Source organism: Chiloscyllium plagiosum, unplaced genomic scaffold, assembly GCF_037043375.1.
Source record: "Chiloscyllium plagiosum isolate Xiang-an unplaced genomic scaffold, Cpla_swu_hap1 HiC_scaffold_20, whole genome shotgun sequence".
Lineage (NCBI taxonomy): Eukaryota > Metazoa > Chordata > Chondrichthyes > Orectolobiformes > Hemiscylliidae > Chiloscyllium > Chiloscyllium plagiosum.
The window spans coordinates 28,205,234-28,222,392 of record NW_028270158.1 but is presented as its reverse complement, the minus strand read 5'-3'; the positions used below and the strand labels follow the sequence as shown (position 1 = coordinate 28,222,392).

The window sequence follows — 17,159 nt, the reverse complement described above, 5'->3', positions numbered from 1 at the left end:
ACTTCTCCAGCAATATGTTTTTGTTTCTGATTTACAGCATCCACAGTTCTTTCAGTTTTTGTTTGTGTTTACACAATATAGCTAGTATGGCCCCGTGGTCTAGGATGCTGGGTTTTAGCTTTAGTATTGCAGGAAACAAGGTTTCTGAATCCCACCCCTACTAAAATATTTCAGTTGGCGTCTACCACTCCCTGGCTAAGGAACCCTGGTTGGTGAACTGGCAGGAGTTAGAGGCCAAGGTCCCAAATTCTTTATGGCGCTAGTCAGGACTCTCAGAATATTATCTTGCAAGGGTTAGGGTTAGGCACTGATCATCAAACTGTTGGTGGGCTCCTTGCTGTGGTACGGGCTGGTCTCTATGATTCTTTGCACAGCTTTGTCAAAAAATTAAGTTGTGGATTACCTTCTTCTGGGATGAGATGATATACTGAGTTGCCACAGAGTCGCCCCATTACGAAGGGTGGTCAATCAACGGTGTCTCTCCACACCCAAATGGTGACTTTGTGCCTTTCGACCCTTAAGCAATATCTTTACATCGAGCCTCTTTACAGATAGTGCACTGTGGTGACATTTTCTTCCACCAGGTGCCAACCTCAACTGTGACATGCTGCTCCTGCTCATAGGCCATGAGGCTCTCCAGGTCTTGCTCGGGACATTACCCATCTTTTTACCAGGACTCGATAATATCTCGAGCATGGTCAACTTATGTTGCACCTTCCCATCATGAATAATAGTAGCTGTCAGATAGCTGCCATTCAGGAATGTGCATTTCCATCAACATGGGTTCAATTGGCTTGGAGAAGAAATACCATGGCAAGGAGAAAGGGCGAGAGAACAGAAGCAAGGACGTGTGGTTGGATGCTGCCTCCAGCATTAGTGAGCAGACCAGTAGTGGACATCCAACTCATGGTCACACGATCCCTTGCCCAAAAACAGAGGTGCACAGATCCAAAATCATGCACTGACTGGAGCAGGTTCAGGTATGGTGGTGGGATGCCATCTGCATATATTCGCTTAGAATGAACTTTACAATCTGTCCCAGGTTCTAGAACCTTGCTCAGGAGCCCATGCCTCTTAACCAGAGTCACCTCATGGAAAGGCCCTCTGTCCTTCTGTCTGGCAGAGGGTTTTCCTGTACAGGCTGCTACTGCAGCACATCAACTTCTTTATCTGCTGCCCAGACATAACTTTCATTTCGCTGTTGGCTAGTGGCAGTCTCTGGTGGGGGGAGCGCTCTCTCTCTCTCTCTCTCTATGTGGGAGTCCTCCTGCTTGTCATCAGAGATCTATACATCAATGAAATAAAAGAACTGGAGACATTTTGCTCTGCATTTATCCCTTACTTGGATTTAACAAATGAACAATGCCATTGTTATACACAGTCAGTCCGTCTACAACACGATGGTTGCATTCTTGAGCAACCCCACGTTATAGAGAAAAAAAAATCACGCTTTAGAAACAGCGTTTAAAGTGTTGGCACTATAATCACATTGCAGCCAAGGCATGTTTTAAAAGTTTGCGCTGTAGAACAGCATCCTCAATTCATCAATCACGTTACAGTGAACTTGTGCTGACGAAACATGCATTATAATAGAATGACCTGTACTTTAAAACAGATTTGCAGAGTCTTTTGTAAATGTCCTCAATAGAAAAATAAGCCTTTACAATTAATTTTCACCTGTTCTCTGTTCAGGTTTAAGCAAAAAGATTACAAGAGAACCCCAAAAAGAAACATCTCAGAAATCGAAAGCTGTGAACACTTCTGGAGGGGGCTAAAATGAAAACCTTTCAGAATTGTGGAAAAAAAGGACATGTTTTAATTGAACTGTACAGGAGAATCAAATAGCTCCCTTGACCATGTGTCTCACTTTCACGATGATCATGGCTGATCTGGTTGTGAACTGAACTACATTTTCCTGCCTTACCCAATGTACAAGGGTTAGTGCTGCTGCCTGGAATACATTCAATGATTCAGGTTTCACTGCTCTCTGGGGAACAGAATTACCAAAACCAGCACCACAAAACAAAAAAAAAGTTCATCTCCAACTTAAAGAAAAATCCAGTTTTACACCATGTACCCTAGTGTTAACCCACCTCCGCCAGGGAATGACCCTTTGAACATCTACTCTTCAAGCTCCTACTATTCCATCCAAACAGTCAATCCAGTCACTAACCTCAGCCCCTTTGTAGACTCTTTGCGACTAACTCAAAACCGCTTTCCTCCTTCTAGTTCAAATACCTTGAAAATTACCATATAAATTCTTCCAGCTTAGAGTCTTCATCAAGTAAAACTTGCTGCTAGGGTGAAAACTCTCTTCAGAACTCAAAACTGGATTGTTCTGTTTGGGAGGAACCGTTCACATCAACCAAACTTTGGATTCTTCACAGCTTCTAAGCAAGTAGTAAAGGAGTTGCGTCTGGCCAGTTCTCTCAGTGGGTCAAACTTTATAATATACCATCAAATATCACAGGACTTCTGCCAGACACTTAGATCTTTAAAAAAAAAATTACCTTCACAGAACTGAAGCCAAAAATCTGTCTTAATTTTCAAAAGGTTGAAATTCCAAAAGTGATAATATCTTCTATACCTTCATCAAAACAACAGTAAATAGTTGAAGGTCCACTGACCTGTGACATTCACAGATTACAGTTTGCTAACCTGAAAATAATCACTTATCCTAATTGTGTCCTATTACATCAATAATTCACCATCTGCGCCAATATAATACCACGAACACCACGAGCTCCTATTTTGCACAATAACCTTTCCGAATGCTTTTTTATCACATTACCCAGACTACACCTACTACTTACTTCCCTTTTATCCACCCTGCTGGTTACATCCTCAAGGAAGTCAAATAAATTGCAAATGTCATTTGCCCTTCATAAAACCATACCAACTCAGCCAGATTGCAAACTTCTTGCCATTGCCATTGCCTCTTTAGTGATAGAAAGTAGCATTTGTGTAATGACGGATGTTAAGCTCACTGGTTTATCACTTCCTTATTTGGCTCCCTTATTTCTTGAACTGATGCAAACATCCCAAGTTGCATTCTTGCATGTTGCACTGCATGCATACTACTGTGAAGTTAGAGCAAGAGAAATATTTTAAATTGGCACCATAATTCTGTCTTGCCTCCCTGCACCACAATAGGTAATACACTTGAATAATCACAGGTTTGGTTCTGGAAAGGTAAAATTCTTCTATATGCCATTAATTACACATTGCTTCAGAGATCTTGGAGGTGGATCCATTGTACACCCAAACCTAGACTCAACCTATGCTACCATCCACATGTCATAACACTGGCCCTGGCTTTACAATGTTGCACAAACAGTTACCTACACATTACTGACTTGAAATGATAAATGCCTGTTTTAAAAATAGAACAGTTTGACCCAATACTAGTGCCAAAGGTCAACACTACACAACAGAAACCAGACTGCCTACAGAATTTTTTTGACAGCCCATCCATTCACAAAGGAAAAGATCTGTGTTTGGGGGCTTGGAGTACAGATGGTATCAAATTAGGGAAGGTCCATTCTAAAGACAAAATAATTCTGCTTTATCATAAAGAAATAAAGATTTTGTTGAAGTTAAAACCAGCTTCTGCCAACATTCTGACACTCCACAGCTTGAAGAATCTCAATCTTATCATTCTTTCCGTGACTTGTACTGAAAGGATTTGCAGATAAATGTAATGGCTGCTATCAAGCAATAAGCAAGCTGTATTTGCAATTTGTTTTAGTTTTCTTAAATATTCCAGTGAAAGCAATCTTTATATTTCCAAGGTTTCACCACTGCATCAGTTCCAACCTAAAATCCTTCAAATATTGTTTTGTTCCAATTCTGGCCTCTTGTGCATCTGCTTCCTCCACTCAATTCTAAACAGACATACCTTTAACTCTTGCTCTAATGATTAAATTCTTTGCATAGCATTAAACAAAACTTACCAAATTACAACACAGCAATAAGTAAAAACATTTGATCAAAGGCCAGGCTACTTAAAAATTTAAGCCGCTGGTAAAACTTAGTAATTATCCTAGAGTGTCAGGGACACTCTCCACAGAGGAGAAACAAAAACACCAATGACTATCTTCCACATTTGTGACTAACTGCGTAATTTTATTTTTAAAGGAATATATAGACTCATGACCAACAAAGGCCTCAGCTTTGTTAGAGATCTATAATTGGTCCATACCTTTGCAGTGCCTATGTAGAACATCTAGTGCAGCAATCAGAAACTCATGTGCATCCTGCTGCTCGTACCCTGCTAAATGCCGTGCATGTGTCCAAACCAGATGCAATAACCTATATGGAATATGTGGTGAGCGGTAACCAGAGTAAAACTGTATGAAAAGAAAAGAAACATTGAAAAAATGAAAAACTATCATACATACAGTAATTAAAATCAAACATTATTGCAAGTAAATGAATCAGCATACTCGATTGAATATGCTTGAATTATGCAAGAACATTGAGTGTTCTCTGACAAAGCCGCTGTCCCTAATTAGATAGGTCAGACATTTTAGAGTGCTGACGCCTTGGTAACTAGATGGAAGGCTACATTCAGAGGAAATAAGATGCTTCATTTTCACAAGAACCTGGTGAACCATGAATCAGTATTCTCCTTTGAACACAATAAAAACATGAACAGACTCTAGAAAAAAATTTCAGGCTGAAAAGAGTCTCCCAGAACATGTAATACAACAATAAATTTGGTGAAAAACAGACATTTTTGTATATGCTTAATTTTGTAGATTGCATATTGGCATCAAGAATTTTAGAAAGGAAGCAAATGTAAAACCTGTCCTTATACTTCAGTGATTTACAGGCAAATCAATACCCACGGAGCCACTTCTTTGCCTGGTGCTGATTGGATTAAGCACTCAGCACAGTTCAGAGAATGTCTGTTGTGACTAGTTTGTTGACAAACCTTTTTGAAGGTGATCACCATTTTGTGTAAGATACTTAAGTAAGTAAAAGCAAAATGTCTGAGGGAGTGTTAGAGCTTTGAAACGTGAAAGCGCATTAGGCTTTAAAGAGAGAAAGGTTAAACACTGAAATTGAATCCAAAGCAGTAAAAATGTTTAAAATGGGATCTGCTGGCATCTGAAAGAGTGAAAATGGGCCACTTAAATATTTCAAGTAAGATTCTTTGTCAAAAGAAAAATCTGTTCATAGCTATTTTTATTTGTCTAAGAAATTTGCACAGTAACAGAAAAAACTCTTGAAACACAGACATTAGAATGGCTATTGAAATAGGTTTTACTCAAAGTTTTGGATTTAATGTCACAGTAATGTGAAAGGAATAGCATGATGTTAGCTGATGCTACAGTGAAGTGAATTGCATTGACAGTAATTTATTTAGACACACCAATGACTGTTTGACATCTGTTGTCTTGTTGAATTGTTGTTTCAGATCCTGAAGTTCACAAATAAGAGCTACAGTCTAGAACAGAAGAAAACTTTTAATACCAAAAGGAGAGGTTCATACATTTAATGAAGCATGTTTAACTGTAAATAGAAGCTTTAAAAACTAAAAACTGAACATGTTAAGGCTGTTGGCATGAGGTAGTCACTGATGTTGCCTTTTCTCCTATTTGATACACACAATTATAAATTAGCACTGATAACAAATTAGAGGCCATTGTGCACCATCCCCAATGCAGCTAATCTGTTGATAAGTACTCACCTCCTGAAATAGCCTAGACATTTCACAAACCAGACAGCAATTGGGACTTTGCATTTCACATTTGTGTCGGTCAGAAAGGAAAAAATCCCGGAGTAGTGGAGTGTGGGTAAGTGCCTGGACAATGCAGTTCATGAAGCAGGTGTTCCCTAGATTTATTAGGCCTCTGAGACCTGAAACAAGAAACAAAAAACAAAGTTAAAGGAACAGCACGTGGCATTTCTTTCATATTGGGTCAATTTGCTGTAAATATTAAACTAAATGCACTTCGGTTAAAAAAAACTAAACCTTCCATTAACACTAATTTTATTTTGAAGATTAACAAGGCTATTAGCAAGAAATGCATTTACCAACAAGCGCATTTGTTCTTCGTAGCTGCAATACAAGGTCACAAATTTAGCCAAAGTACATTTTTTTTATTCTTCTGGGGATGACAAAAGCTTTAACATTTTAGAACAAAATTTGGGTCTGATGGATGAATTGGTCCTGCTCCATTATTATGAGTTTTAATTCAATAAAATTTTAGAAAAACAATTGCGTTCAGATTATCCTCTCAGTTCCCATTCCCAGATCATTTCATATTCTATAGTAAACAGTAACAACAACATGGATCTCCAGTGCTCACTGATTTATTGTTTGGAATAACACTCACTCATCCCTTGCTTCACCCAATCATCAGGATATCAGTAATAAACTTTTTCCACTTTCATAAGTGTCTGAGTTTGCCCTGGCCTCAACTAATTTGCTCCTGTGGGCCTCAGTCAGGACACAAAACACGTCTATGCCAATCCAATGTTCAACAACATACATATTTCGATTTAAGCAATGTTCAATTTTAAACTTACTGTTCAAATCTTTCCTTGGTTTTGCTCCTCCCAAGCTCTGAACTCCTCTGTAGCCCCAAAACTCTTATTTCTTGTGGTCTTCCAATTCTTACTCCTTCAACAATTCTGATTTCAATTGCTCAACCACTGCATTGCGCCTTCAGCTAGCTGGCCCTTAAGCTTTGGAATTCCATTCCTAAAGCCCTCAACATAATGTTTCTTCATAAGACACTCTTTAAAACTCTATGCTGACCAAGCTGTTGCAGATTCTGTTTGCTTACAATGTTCCATTGATGTGGCCTTACTTGAAAGATTTGGCGATTCGAGTTATAGAAGGTTCATGAGGACAACAAATTTCTACCTTAAATTAGAAATTTAAAGTGCAATAATGGCTATTATCTAGCCAATGCATTAACTCAGTAAAATGCTCAACGTTTCAACTGACAGGCAGCTGAAATTATGGACTGGTGAACAAGAAAGACATTTTCAGCACACTGCCTTCTGAAATGATTTCAATAAACTATACCTGGTTACCAGCCTGTTACTAACATTGGTAGTTGCAACTATATCAGTAAGAGGGACTACCAGTTCTTGTGGAGATGAATTTCTGTCTTGGTACTGAGGTACATTATCACATTGCTAAAATTGGATCAATTAGAACAATTAGAATAGATCTAGCAGCTCAAAATTGGATAGTCAAAGATACTGTGGGCTATACATTCTTATGGTCTGGCATAGCTTTCCTGGACTGGATATTGAGCAAGGGAGCCAAAACTATTTCAATATGAAATGTCGGACAGTATGTCAACAGCAACCATTTATACCCAAAATTGGAGGTAACAACATGGTGAAGCTCTAATGTACATGTTACGTAGGCCAAGTAGTAGAAGCATGTTATTTTTCTGATCTTCTTGCCAACAGAGATATATCAAAGTTCTGCCATCCTGCTGCTTCCAGATATAAATGGAAGAGGCTTCATGAGAATGCACATTCCCAAATGTTAATGGAGCACATTAAAAAGTTACTTCTGGCTGAAAGATTACAAATGTGGATAGTTGACCTAGCTTAGCCTCGAAGGTCTCCAACATAACAGCAGTCCATTTTTAGCCAAGTTGATTCACTCCTCAAGCCATCAAGAAGTGGCTGTAGACAGATAAGCAAAGTCTTTGGGACTGACAGCATCCTTACTACAGCCCTGAAAACATGGCCCAGGACTAAATACACAAGCTATTCCATTAAACAGCAACTGTAGGGTTTAAATTTGCATAGATATCTTCTGCCCACAATTTCAAATGAGCTAATTATCACTTGGGAGGCTATCCGGAACATTGTGATAGAAAGCAGCACAATCAGAGGGACATCAACAGTGCTATCAAGCAGCACTTACTCATGAATAGCTTGCCTGTTGATGCTCAGTTTGAGTTTCACAAGAACCACTCAGCTCAACCTCATTTCAGCCTTAGTCCAAAAAGGTGGACTAAAAAGCCCAATCCAAATGCAAGGCAAGAGTAACTGCCCTCAACACAAAGGCTGCCTTTTTCAGAAAATGGGACCAAGAACCGCTAAGAAAGCTGAAAACAGTATTGGGGGTTATGGCAAACTTGCCAATTTCAGTCACATGTGACACAAAGGAAACATTTGCAGCTGCTGGGGATCCATCCTTTGTTCCAGGCTATCCCACTGCAGGACATTGAGTCTAGAATTCTGTCTTGACAATCTTCAGCTGCTCCAACAATCTCCATAAGGTCAGAAGTAGGAATATTCACCAAAGATTGCATTGTTCAGTTTGCCTTAATTGCCTGGGAAATTGGGAGTCGTCCATGATTTAATACAGCAAGACCTGGTCAACATTCAAGCTTGGGATGATAAAGTGCAGATTACATTCACTATACGCAATTTCCAGGTTATGGACATTCTACATCTCTCCCTTGACTTTGACAATGGGACAGTGCCATTGTCAAACCTCCATTATCAACATTCTGACCACTGACTCGAAATTGGATAAAGAATGGGGATACTATAGCTAGAACTGCATGTCAGAGACTTAGAATTTCACAGAGTGACAGACGTTCTGAATCTTCAAAGCTTATTCATCATCTACAAAAGTAAAGTCAAGATAGACAGAACACTTCCAGATTGCCTGGATAACTGCTGCTCCAACCACATTTCAAGAGCTTGAAACCATCCCAGAAAAAAAAGTATCTAGCTTGATCATCACGCCATGTTAAACATGATCATTTCCTCCAAACTAGCACAGACTGGCAGTGTACACCATCTGCAATATGCCCTGCAGAACTTGCTAATGTTTCTTCAACAGCACCTTCCAAACCTGTGACATCTGCCACCTACAAAGAAAAATGCGGTGGCAAGTTCACCACAACACCACCGCACCTCCAAGTTATACAGTACCCTGAATGAGAAATATATCAACACTCCATTAAAAAAGGTCAAAAACCTGGAACTCCCTATCCAATAAGAAAATAATTGGACTATGTTATTCACGTTGCAATTGTTTAGAAGGTGGTAGCTCATTACCATAACTAGTTGCATTTAATAGCACTTCAAAAGAAAAACAATCCAAACTCTTTATAGGAACATTACAGATTAACTCAGACACCATGCCACATAAAGGAAATAGATTAAAGAGATGGTGGCCCCAAGAGATAAGGAGCACATTAAAAGGAGAGGAATATAGAAAGTGATTTGTGGGGTGAGTATAGAATTCCAGAAGAGAGAACCTGGGTAGCTACTGGCATGACCACCAGCAATGGTGGAGCAGTTGAAGTCAGAGACTATTAAAAAAAACCACAATCGGAAGATTGGCAGGAATATATTAAAACTAAACCAAGCCATGAGATAAAGGCATTGAATACAGTTTGACACCTTAGATAAGCAGAGGTACAGCTGAAAACAATTGGTCTCTGTGATTGTGCAGATTTATACTGAAGCTTATTCCAGGACTAAATACACCAGAGATTGTACACAATTTGATTCAGCCTCAAACATTAGCCTGGCTAAAGAATGGAGCTCACAGATAGGAAACAAAGAGGTTATGATAATGCCTTCCCGAATTTGAGGTGGGGCAAATTTCTGCTCATCTTTTATTAGGGCAGCATGGTGGCTCAGCGGTTAGCACTATTACCTCACAACAAGGATAGGATGGTCGTTTGAGGAAGGGCTGAAAATTTCTTTCCCTTGGAGGTAGTTGGGGGCACATGAGGAGACGGCAAGTTTGACAGAGGGGTTATACCTGAGAAGCACAAATATTAACCAATTTGATAATCGGAAATGAAAGTTAAGTGCTCAATAGTTTAGTAGGAAGAGCAAAATAGGTGCACATTATATCGTGAACTCAGGGATAAGAAAGCAAACAAAACATTCAAGCCTTGAAGGGAACATTCAAATTCAGAGCAACGATAGTGGGTGAGAATAACCTTAGTGAAGATTTTGATGGGCTAGAAGGGAGGGAAACAATCAAACAACCTTAAATATTTGCAAAAACAGGTCCATGAGTTTCTTGCACTAATTTGAGAGACTGGAGAGGCAATTGGAGGGGAAGGGGGGGGTTGTTTAAAAACCTATTTCCAGAAACTAGATATTATTTTTCCCGCATCTGGATGATCTTTGAACAGTTAACAATTTTACTGACAGAGAGCACTGCGCAATAGCATGAAGTGGTCTCCTCAGATCTGACTATGAATGATTAAACTAATTGTTTAAAGATATTGAATCTGTACATCTTGAATTTAAAAGGGAGAAATGAGTAGTATACTGGGGACAATTAAAGCAAAAAAAGGGAAATTGTTCAAGTGAGTAAAGGCTTCATAAAGCTGATAGAAGGGTTAATTTGGGATGGAATGTCTTACCACCAATATGCAAATCCTGTGAATGAAAATCATTTAAACCAATGATGGAGCTCTGCTGGGACCTTGTCAAGTAGCTGCAACTCAAAGCAAATTAGGAAATGTCTTGTTACATTGTGAAAGTAGTGTAACCTTGCAATGTTCAGCCTCTCAGAAATCATTCAAGTCCTTGAAGTCAAGACTGCAGAAATTTCCTTGGTTTTTCACTAATGCTTATGTGCAGTTTTAAGAGGCTTAAAGAACATCCAGATATAAGTTATCCAAATGAACATTACATGAGAAAAACGTTGATATCCACTCAAATTTAACTGGCTACAGATGGTAAAATGAGACAAATCTTAATTAGACTACTGCATACTATTCATTCATCTACTATACATATACTAAAAGTAGCACTGTCCAATATCCCTGTTGTATGGTTCCAACAGCTTTATAATTTCTTTCAAAGAGCTAGCCAAGTTGAGAGAGAATGTGTGGATTTGCTTTGACAGTGATTTAATACAGATAATTTTGACATGAGAAATTATTACACTATTTTTTCTTAAACTCTTTCAATTATCTTTTAGTTTTTATGGGAAGTGGATAACCCTAGCAAGGTCCGCATTTATCATTCATTCTAAATTACCCTCAAGACGACAGTGATGGGCTGTCTTTTTGTACCTCCCACCTTTATTAATGAAGCAGCTGAAGATGGTTGGGCTACTAACGAACAATGGGTTTTTATGGCACTGTGCTATTCCCTTGTCTCTGAGCCAGGAAGTCTGGATCCAAGTCACATCTGCTTCAGGAGTGCTACAACATATCTGAAATACTTGTTCAAAAATATCTACCCTTAGGAACTCCCACCTGATGTTGATGCATGAATATCAATTCAATTCCCTCCCCTTTTTTGCTAAAACTGAGGGTTGCCCAATCCAGTAGGTACAACGATAATACACTTTAGTCACAGAAGAACATTGAATAGTCTTCAATCTTAAAACAGAAGGAATCAGAGCATTGGAGCAATTTATGGCAATTGGTTATATGGATAATGATACTACTTCGCAGACTTACATGTTCAATTGTTTTAACAAGATATCCAACCTGTCTGTTGAAAGAAAACACAATCTCAACTTTGTGAATTTTAAGCTTTGTTGACTTTTAGTTATTCTGTTCTCCATCACAGGCTACATTAGATACCAGTGATAGCTATAATGATTTATTTTAAGAGCCATTTTAACAAGTACGGACTTTTAGCACTTGGAATCTGTAATCAATCTGTACCTCCTGCTAATATTTGGAATTATTATTGGGATGCAAGTTGGATTAATCTATACAGCCATTTTCTAGCAGATTCCAGCAACATAACGAAAGCATACAGTGCCCCTCACTGGCAGTTTGGGAAGTTGCAGCTGAAAAGAGGAGCAATCCACAAGATTGCTGCAATTCAAACAATGATGAAAAAAACATGGGTAGTGTTTATTTTAATTTGTGTTAACTTCAATGCAAGCATAAAATTAGACATCACACAAGAATCTCAATCAAAGATTTAGGGGCAAATGGCTTTGCATTCAGCCAGCCAATTTTGGTGTCATCCAATTCTGATAAAATAGTTATCTACCAGAAACGTCAATCCAGCGCCGCATGACTTGAGTATTTGTAGCATTTTCTACTCTTACTTCAATTTAATAATTTATTTTTACATAAGTGGTTTTAGTGATTCACCATCAGCAAGCTATGGATGACAGCTTCCACCACTTCATCTGGCAGCTCATCCCATACACTCACCACCCTCTGAGTGAAAACGTTGCTCCTTAGGTCTCTATTATATCTTTCCCCTCTCACCTTAAACCTATGCCCTCTAGTTCTGGACTCCCCCACCCCAGGGAAAAGACTTTGTCTATTTATCCTATCCATGCCCCTCAAGATCTTATAAACCTCTACAAGGTCACCCCTCAGCCTCTGACAGTCCTGCGAAAACAACCCCAGCCTATTCAGCCTGTCCCTAAAGTGCAAACACTCCAACCCTGGCAACATCCTTGTAAATATTTTCTGAACCCTTTCAAGTTTCATGACATCCTTCATATATCAGGGAGACCAGAACTTAAAATAATATTCCAAAAGTGGCCTAACCAATGTCCTGTACAGCTGCAACATGACTTCCCAACTTCTATACTCAATGCTCTGATCAATAAAGGAAAGCATACAAAACGCCTTCTTCACTATTCCTGTCTACCTGAGATTCCACTATGAACCTGCACTCCAAGGTCTCTTAGTTCAGCAACACTTCCCAGGACCTTACCATTAAGTGTACAAGTCCTAATTTGCCTTTCCAAAACATAGCACCTCACATTTATCTAAATTAAACTCCATCTGCCACTACTCAGCCCATTAGCCCATCTAATCAAGATCCTGTTGTACTCCTTTGCTGTCCACCACACCTCCAATTTCAGTGTTATCTACAAACTTACTATGCCTCTGATACTCACATCCAAATCATTTATATAAATGATGAAAAGAAGTGGACCCAGCACCAATCCTTGCAGCACAGCACTGGTCACAGGCCTCCAGACTGAAAAGCAACCCTACACAACTGGTTCTGCGTCCAAATAGCTAGCTCTCCCTGTACTCTTGCTAACCAGTTGCCTGTCAAATGCCTTACTGAAGTCCATACAGATCACATCCACCACTCTGCCCTCATCAACCTTCTGTTATTTCTTCAAAAAAACTCAAGTTAATGAGACATAGTTTCCCATGCACAAAGCCATGTTGACTATCCCTAATCAGTCTTTGCCTATCGAAATACATATAAATCCTGTTCCTCAGAATGCCCTCCAACAACTTGCCCGCAACCAATGTCAGCTCACCAGTCTATAGTTCCCTGGCTTTTCTTTACCATCCTTCTTAAATAGTGGCACCACATTAGCGAATCTCCAGTCTTCTGGCACCTCATCTGTGACTATCGATGATACAAATATCTCCGCAAGGGGCCCAGCAATTACCTTCCTAGCTTCTCACAGAGTTCTTGGGTACATCTGATCAGGTCCTGAGGATTTATCCACCTTTATGCAATATGGACATTTTTCAAGATGTCATAGAAGGTACAGCACAAAAACAGAACCTTCAGTCCAACTCATCCATGCCGACCAGATATCCTATACAAATCTGGTCCCATTTGCCAGCGTTTAACCCATATCCCTCTAAACCATTCTTATTCATATACCCACCCAGATGTCTTTTAAATGTTGTAATTGTGCCAGCCTCCACAACTTTCCATGGCAGCTCATTCCATACATGTACCACCCTTCATGAAAACATTATCCCTTGGATCCCTTTTATATCTCTCCCCTCCCCACTCACCTTAAACCTATGTCCTCTCCCATCCCAGGGAAAAGATCTTGTCTGTTTATCCTATCCATGTCCCCCTACAAGTTTGTAAAATCATAAAAGCCTCAGTCTCTGACACCCCAGGAAAAATAGCCTCAGCCTATTCAGTCTCTTCCTATAACTCAAATCCTCCAGGCCTGGCAACATCCTTGCAAATCTTTTCTGAATCCTTTCAAGTTTCAGAACATCGTTCCTATAGGAGGCAGACCAGACTTGCATGCCATACATTTGGCTCTGATATAACGCGACAGTTCTGTTCTTGTACAATCTTGCATTAAGAATACTGCATAATAGCTGTGCCACTTAAATTAATGGGCTGGAATTGCGTTATAACTAATAAAGATAAGGAAAGTTTGTGTTCTAAAACTAAAAGTGTAAATTCTTCAATCACATTAAAAGCCAATTCACATTGAAGAAACACGTGTTATAGCAGAATCGACCATGCTCATGAGTGTATATATGCACAGATCATTGGAGGTGACATCAGGTTAAGAGAGCATCTAAAACACGTAGTGTTCTTGGCTTTATTAATAGGAGCATCATGTACAATGCAATGAAGTGATATTTAACTTGTACAAAACCATATTACATGGAAGACATGAACACATTGAAGAATGTAGAAGCAATTTACACGAATGATTCCAGGAATAAGAAACTTCAATTATGAGGGTAGACCAGGGAAATCAAGACTGTTCTCCTTGGAGAGATGGCTGAGGGGAGATTTGATGGAGGTTTACAAAATCATGAGTGGACTGGATACAGTAGATAAGAAAAAGCTGTTCCTGCTTATAAGAGAGAAAAAGAATGAAAAGGCATAAATTTAAATGATGAGGACATGAAATAAGGGTAACATGGGGCAAAAAACATTTTCACACAGTGAGCTGTTAAGATATGGAATGCAATGCGTGGAAATCTGGCAGATGCAGGTTCAATTGAGGCATTCAAGAAGGCATTAAATGATTATTTGGATAGAAATGGGGAGCAGTATAGGAGGAAAAGGTCAAGAGATTGGCATTGGTGAATATAATGGCACAGGCGAAATGGACTGACCTCCATCTGCAAATGTAACAATCCTTGATTCTGGGTACCATTTAACATGGTCATGAAGTATGGCTCTTCCTCTCCCAAATAAAAATGTTAAACAAAATCAAACAAGATTTAGACAGAGGGAACTGACAACTTACAAGTTGGGAGTCACAAATCACCCAAGGTTGGATAAATCTTAAATTCAACCCGTCACTTTCAGTCTTAATGTCAAAGTGAAACACGTCACCCAGCGAATATAACTATAAATTACAGGCATGCATTTGCCGACATATTCACTAGATTATGTTTTCCCAATACTATGCAGTCCAGGTAGGAGTATGGTATGCACATTTAGGACCGCAGTCAAAAATAGGAGACTGATATATGAAAAATAGTTCAAGAAATGAACCAAGCTCAGGGAGCTTGAAGAAAGGGGCTTCATGTATTTTTATGTAGTCTTTCAAAAGTATGCCATTTAAGTCTATGGTTTTTTTTGTGCAAGAATCTATTTAACAGCTAAATATTTAAATGCACTCAATCACAAGAAGCAACACCACCTGCAGTCCTTCATAACCTTCCTACCAGAAGGTGACTAACATCACATCATGTATCTTTTGAAGTTAACATACATCACTTCATGAACGGTGCATGTAACAAATTTTCACTGTTGAAAAGACATGTTTTGAATGCCAAACCCTCCTCAATGCAACAGTGGTTGTGTTTTAATCTACTCCAGATCTTGATTTGAAGCCAACTGTAATTTAACAAAAAGATTAGATAGATCCCTGTACCAAAAATAGATTGCAAAATGAGAGATAAAAGGTTAAAGAGATCTAAGGGAAGACAACAATGGATTCATACAATAGGTGATCTGTAAGTGACAACAGTTGGGACTGGAGGTTGGGACAAAGAAAACAGTTTCTATCCCTGTCTTTCCCAGAACTTATTTCACCCGAATGAATCAACATGGCAGGGGAAGGCAGAGACTGCAACCTCTAACCAATAAAATGTGAAAAAGATCTTTGCCTGTTTCCTTAAACTTTCTTTTAAAAAAAAACTGACACTTTATGGAAACAGGCAAAGATCTTTCCATTTGTATGTTTGATTTTCCCAGGGTTGGTGATGTCATTTCCTATGGTGATGTCATTTCCTGTTCTCAGGGGGTGGTAAATGGGATCCAAGTCCATGTGTTTGTTGAGAGTGTTCCGGTTGGAATGTCATGCTTCTAGGAATTCTCATGCGTGCCTCTATTTGGCTTGTCCTAGGATGGATGTGTTGTCCCAGTCGAAGTGGTGTCCTTCCTCATCTGTATGTAAGTGGGAGTGGGTCATGCTATTTTGTGGTTAGTTGCTGTTCATGTATCCTGGTGGCTAGCTTTCTGCCTGTTTGTCCAATTTAGTATTTGTTACAGTTCTTGCAAGATATTTTGTAAATGACATTAGTTTTGCTTGTTGTCTATATAAGGTCTTCCAATTCATTAGCTGCTGTTTTAGTGTGTTGGAGTGTTTGTGGACTACCAAGATGCCAAGGGGTCCTAGAAGCATGACATTCCAATTGGAACTTTACCAATAAACACTGACTTGGATCCCATTTACTACCCCTGAGAAAAGAACAGGAAATGTCATCACCATAGGAAATGATGTCACCACAGGAAAATACATCACCAACCCTAGGAAACTCAAACATATAAATAGAAAGCAGGCTATACCACCAGTGCTTCATTGGAGGCTTACTAAAGATGTTGCCTAGAATGGTGATAAAACATCTGATAACAAACCTTCCAGCTCAGTCAGCAAACCTACATCTAGATAACTGAAGGTTATGAGTGGTCCAATAAGAAACACCCCTACCAGAATCTATTGGTTTCTTTAAAAAAAATCATTCACTCATTGTAAGAGCCAAACTAGTGAAATCATCCCAACAATGTAACATTTCCAGCTGCCAACCAAGTATAATTTACTCCTAATCAGATTAAATTGTTACAACATGACCTTCTAGGAAATCACTCTATGGTGTGCTTGGTGCGTAGACATCAGAAGTCAAACCACATTCATTTGGGGAAACCACACTGCAATGGATGGTGCTGTGGATAGTTACTTTCTCTCTCTGCCACCAACTACCCCATGGCCCCCATGAAGCCAAAAGTTGCATATATGCTTACTTTGACCTGTTGCAACTTTAAATTGTCAAAGCATCACCTAGTTCGAAACCCAAAAACACATCTGCAGTCACGTGCTACTAATTTGAATGAATTACTGGAAACGGTTTTAGATTAGATTACATTACATTACAGTGTGGAAACAGGCCCTTCGGCCCAACAAGTCCACACCGACCCGCCGAAGCGTAACCTACCCATACCCCTAAATTTACCCCTCACCTAACACTACG

At 39.3% G+C, this 17,159-nt stretch overlaps 1 protein-coding gene across 7 annotated transcripts in view; it reads right to left on the bottom strand.

The window, feature by feature from the left end:
• usp22 (ubiquitin specific peptidase 22) overlaps positions 1–17,159 on the bottom strand; it is a 130,916-nt gene that overhangs the window by 20,735 nt on the left and 93,022 nt on the right. For 5 of the 7 annotated variants that reach the window (XM_087997740.1, XM_087997742.1, XM_087997743.1 and 2 more), the window contains 3 exons: positions 5,696–5,865; positions 5,378–5,452; positions 4,202–4,349 (listed from right to left, as the gene is read on the bottom strand). In XM_087997740.1, coding sequence (XP_087853866.1) covers positions 4,202–4,349; positions 5,378–5,452; positions 5,696–5,865 — 393 coding nt within the window. The remainder of the gene's footprint in view (positions 1–4,201; positions 4,350–5,377; positions 5,453–5,695; positions 5,866–17,159) is intronic. The other 2 variants (XM_043711780.2, XM_043711781.2) reach the window with 1 other exon arrangement.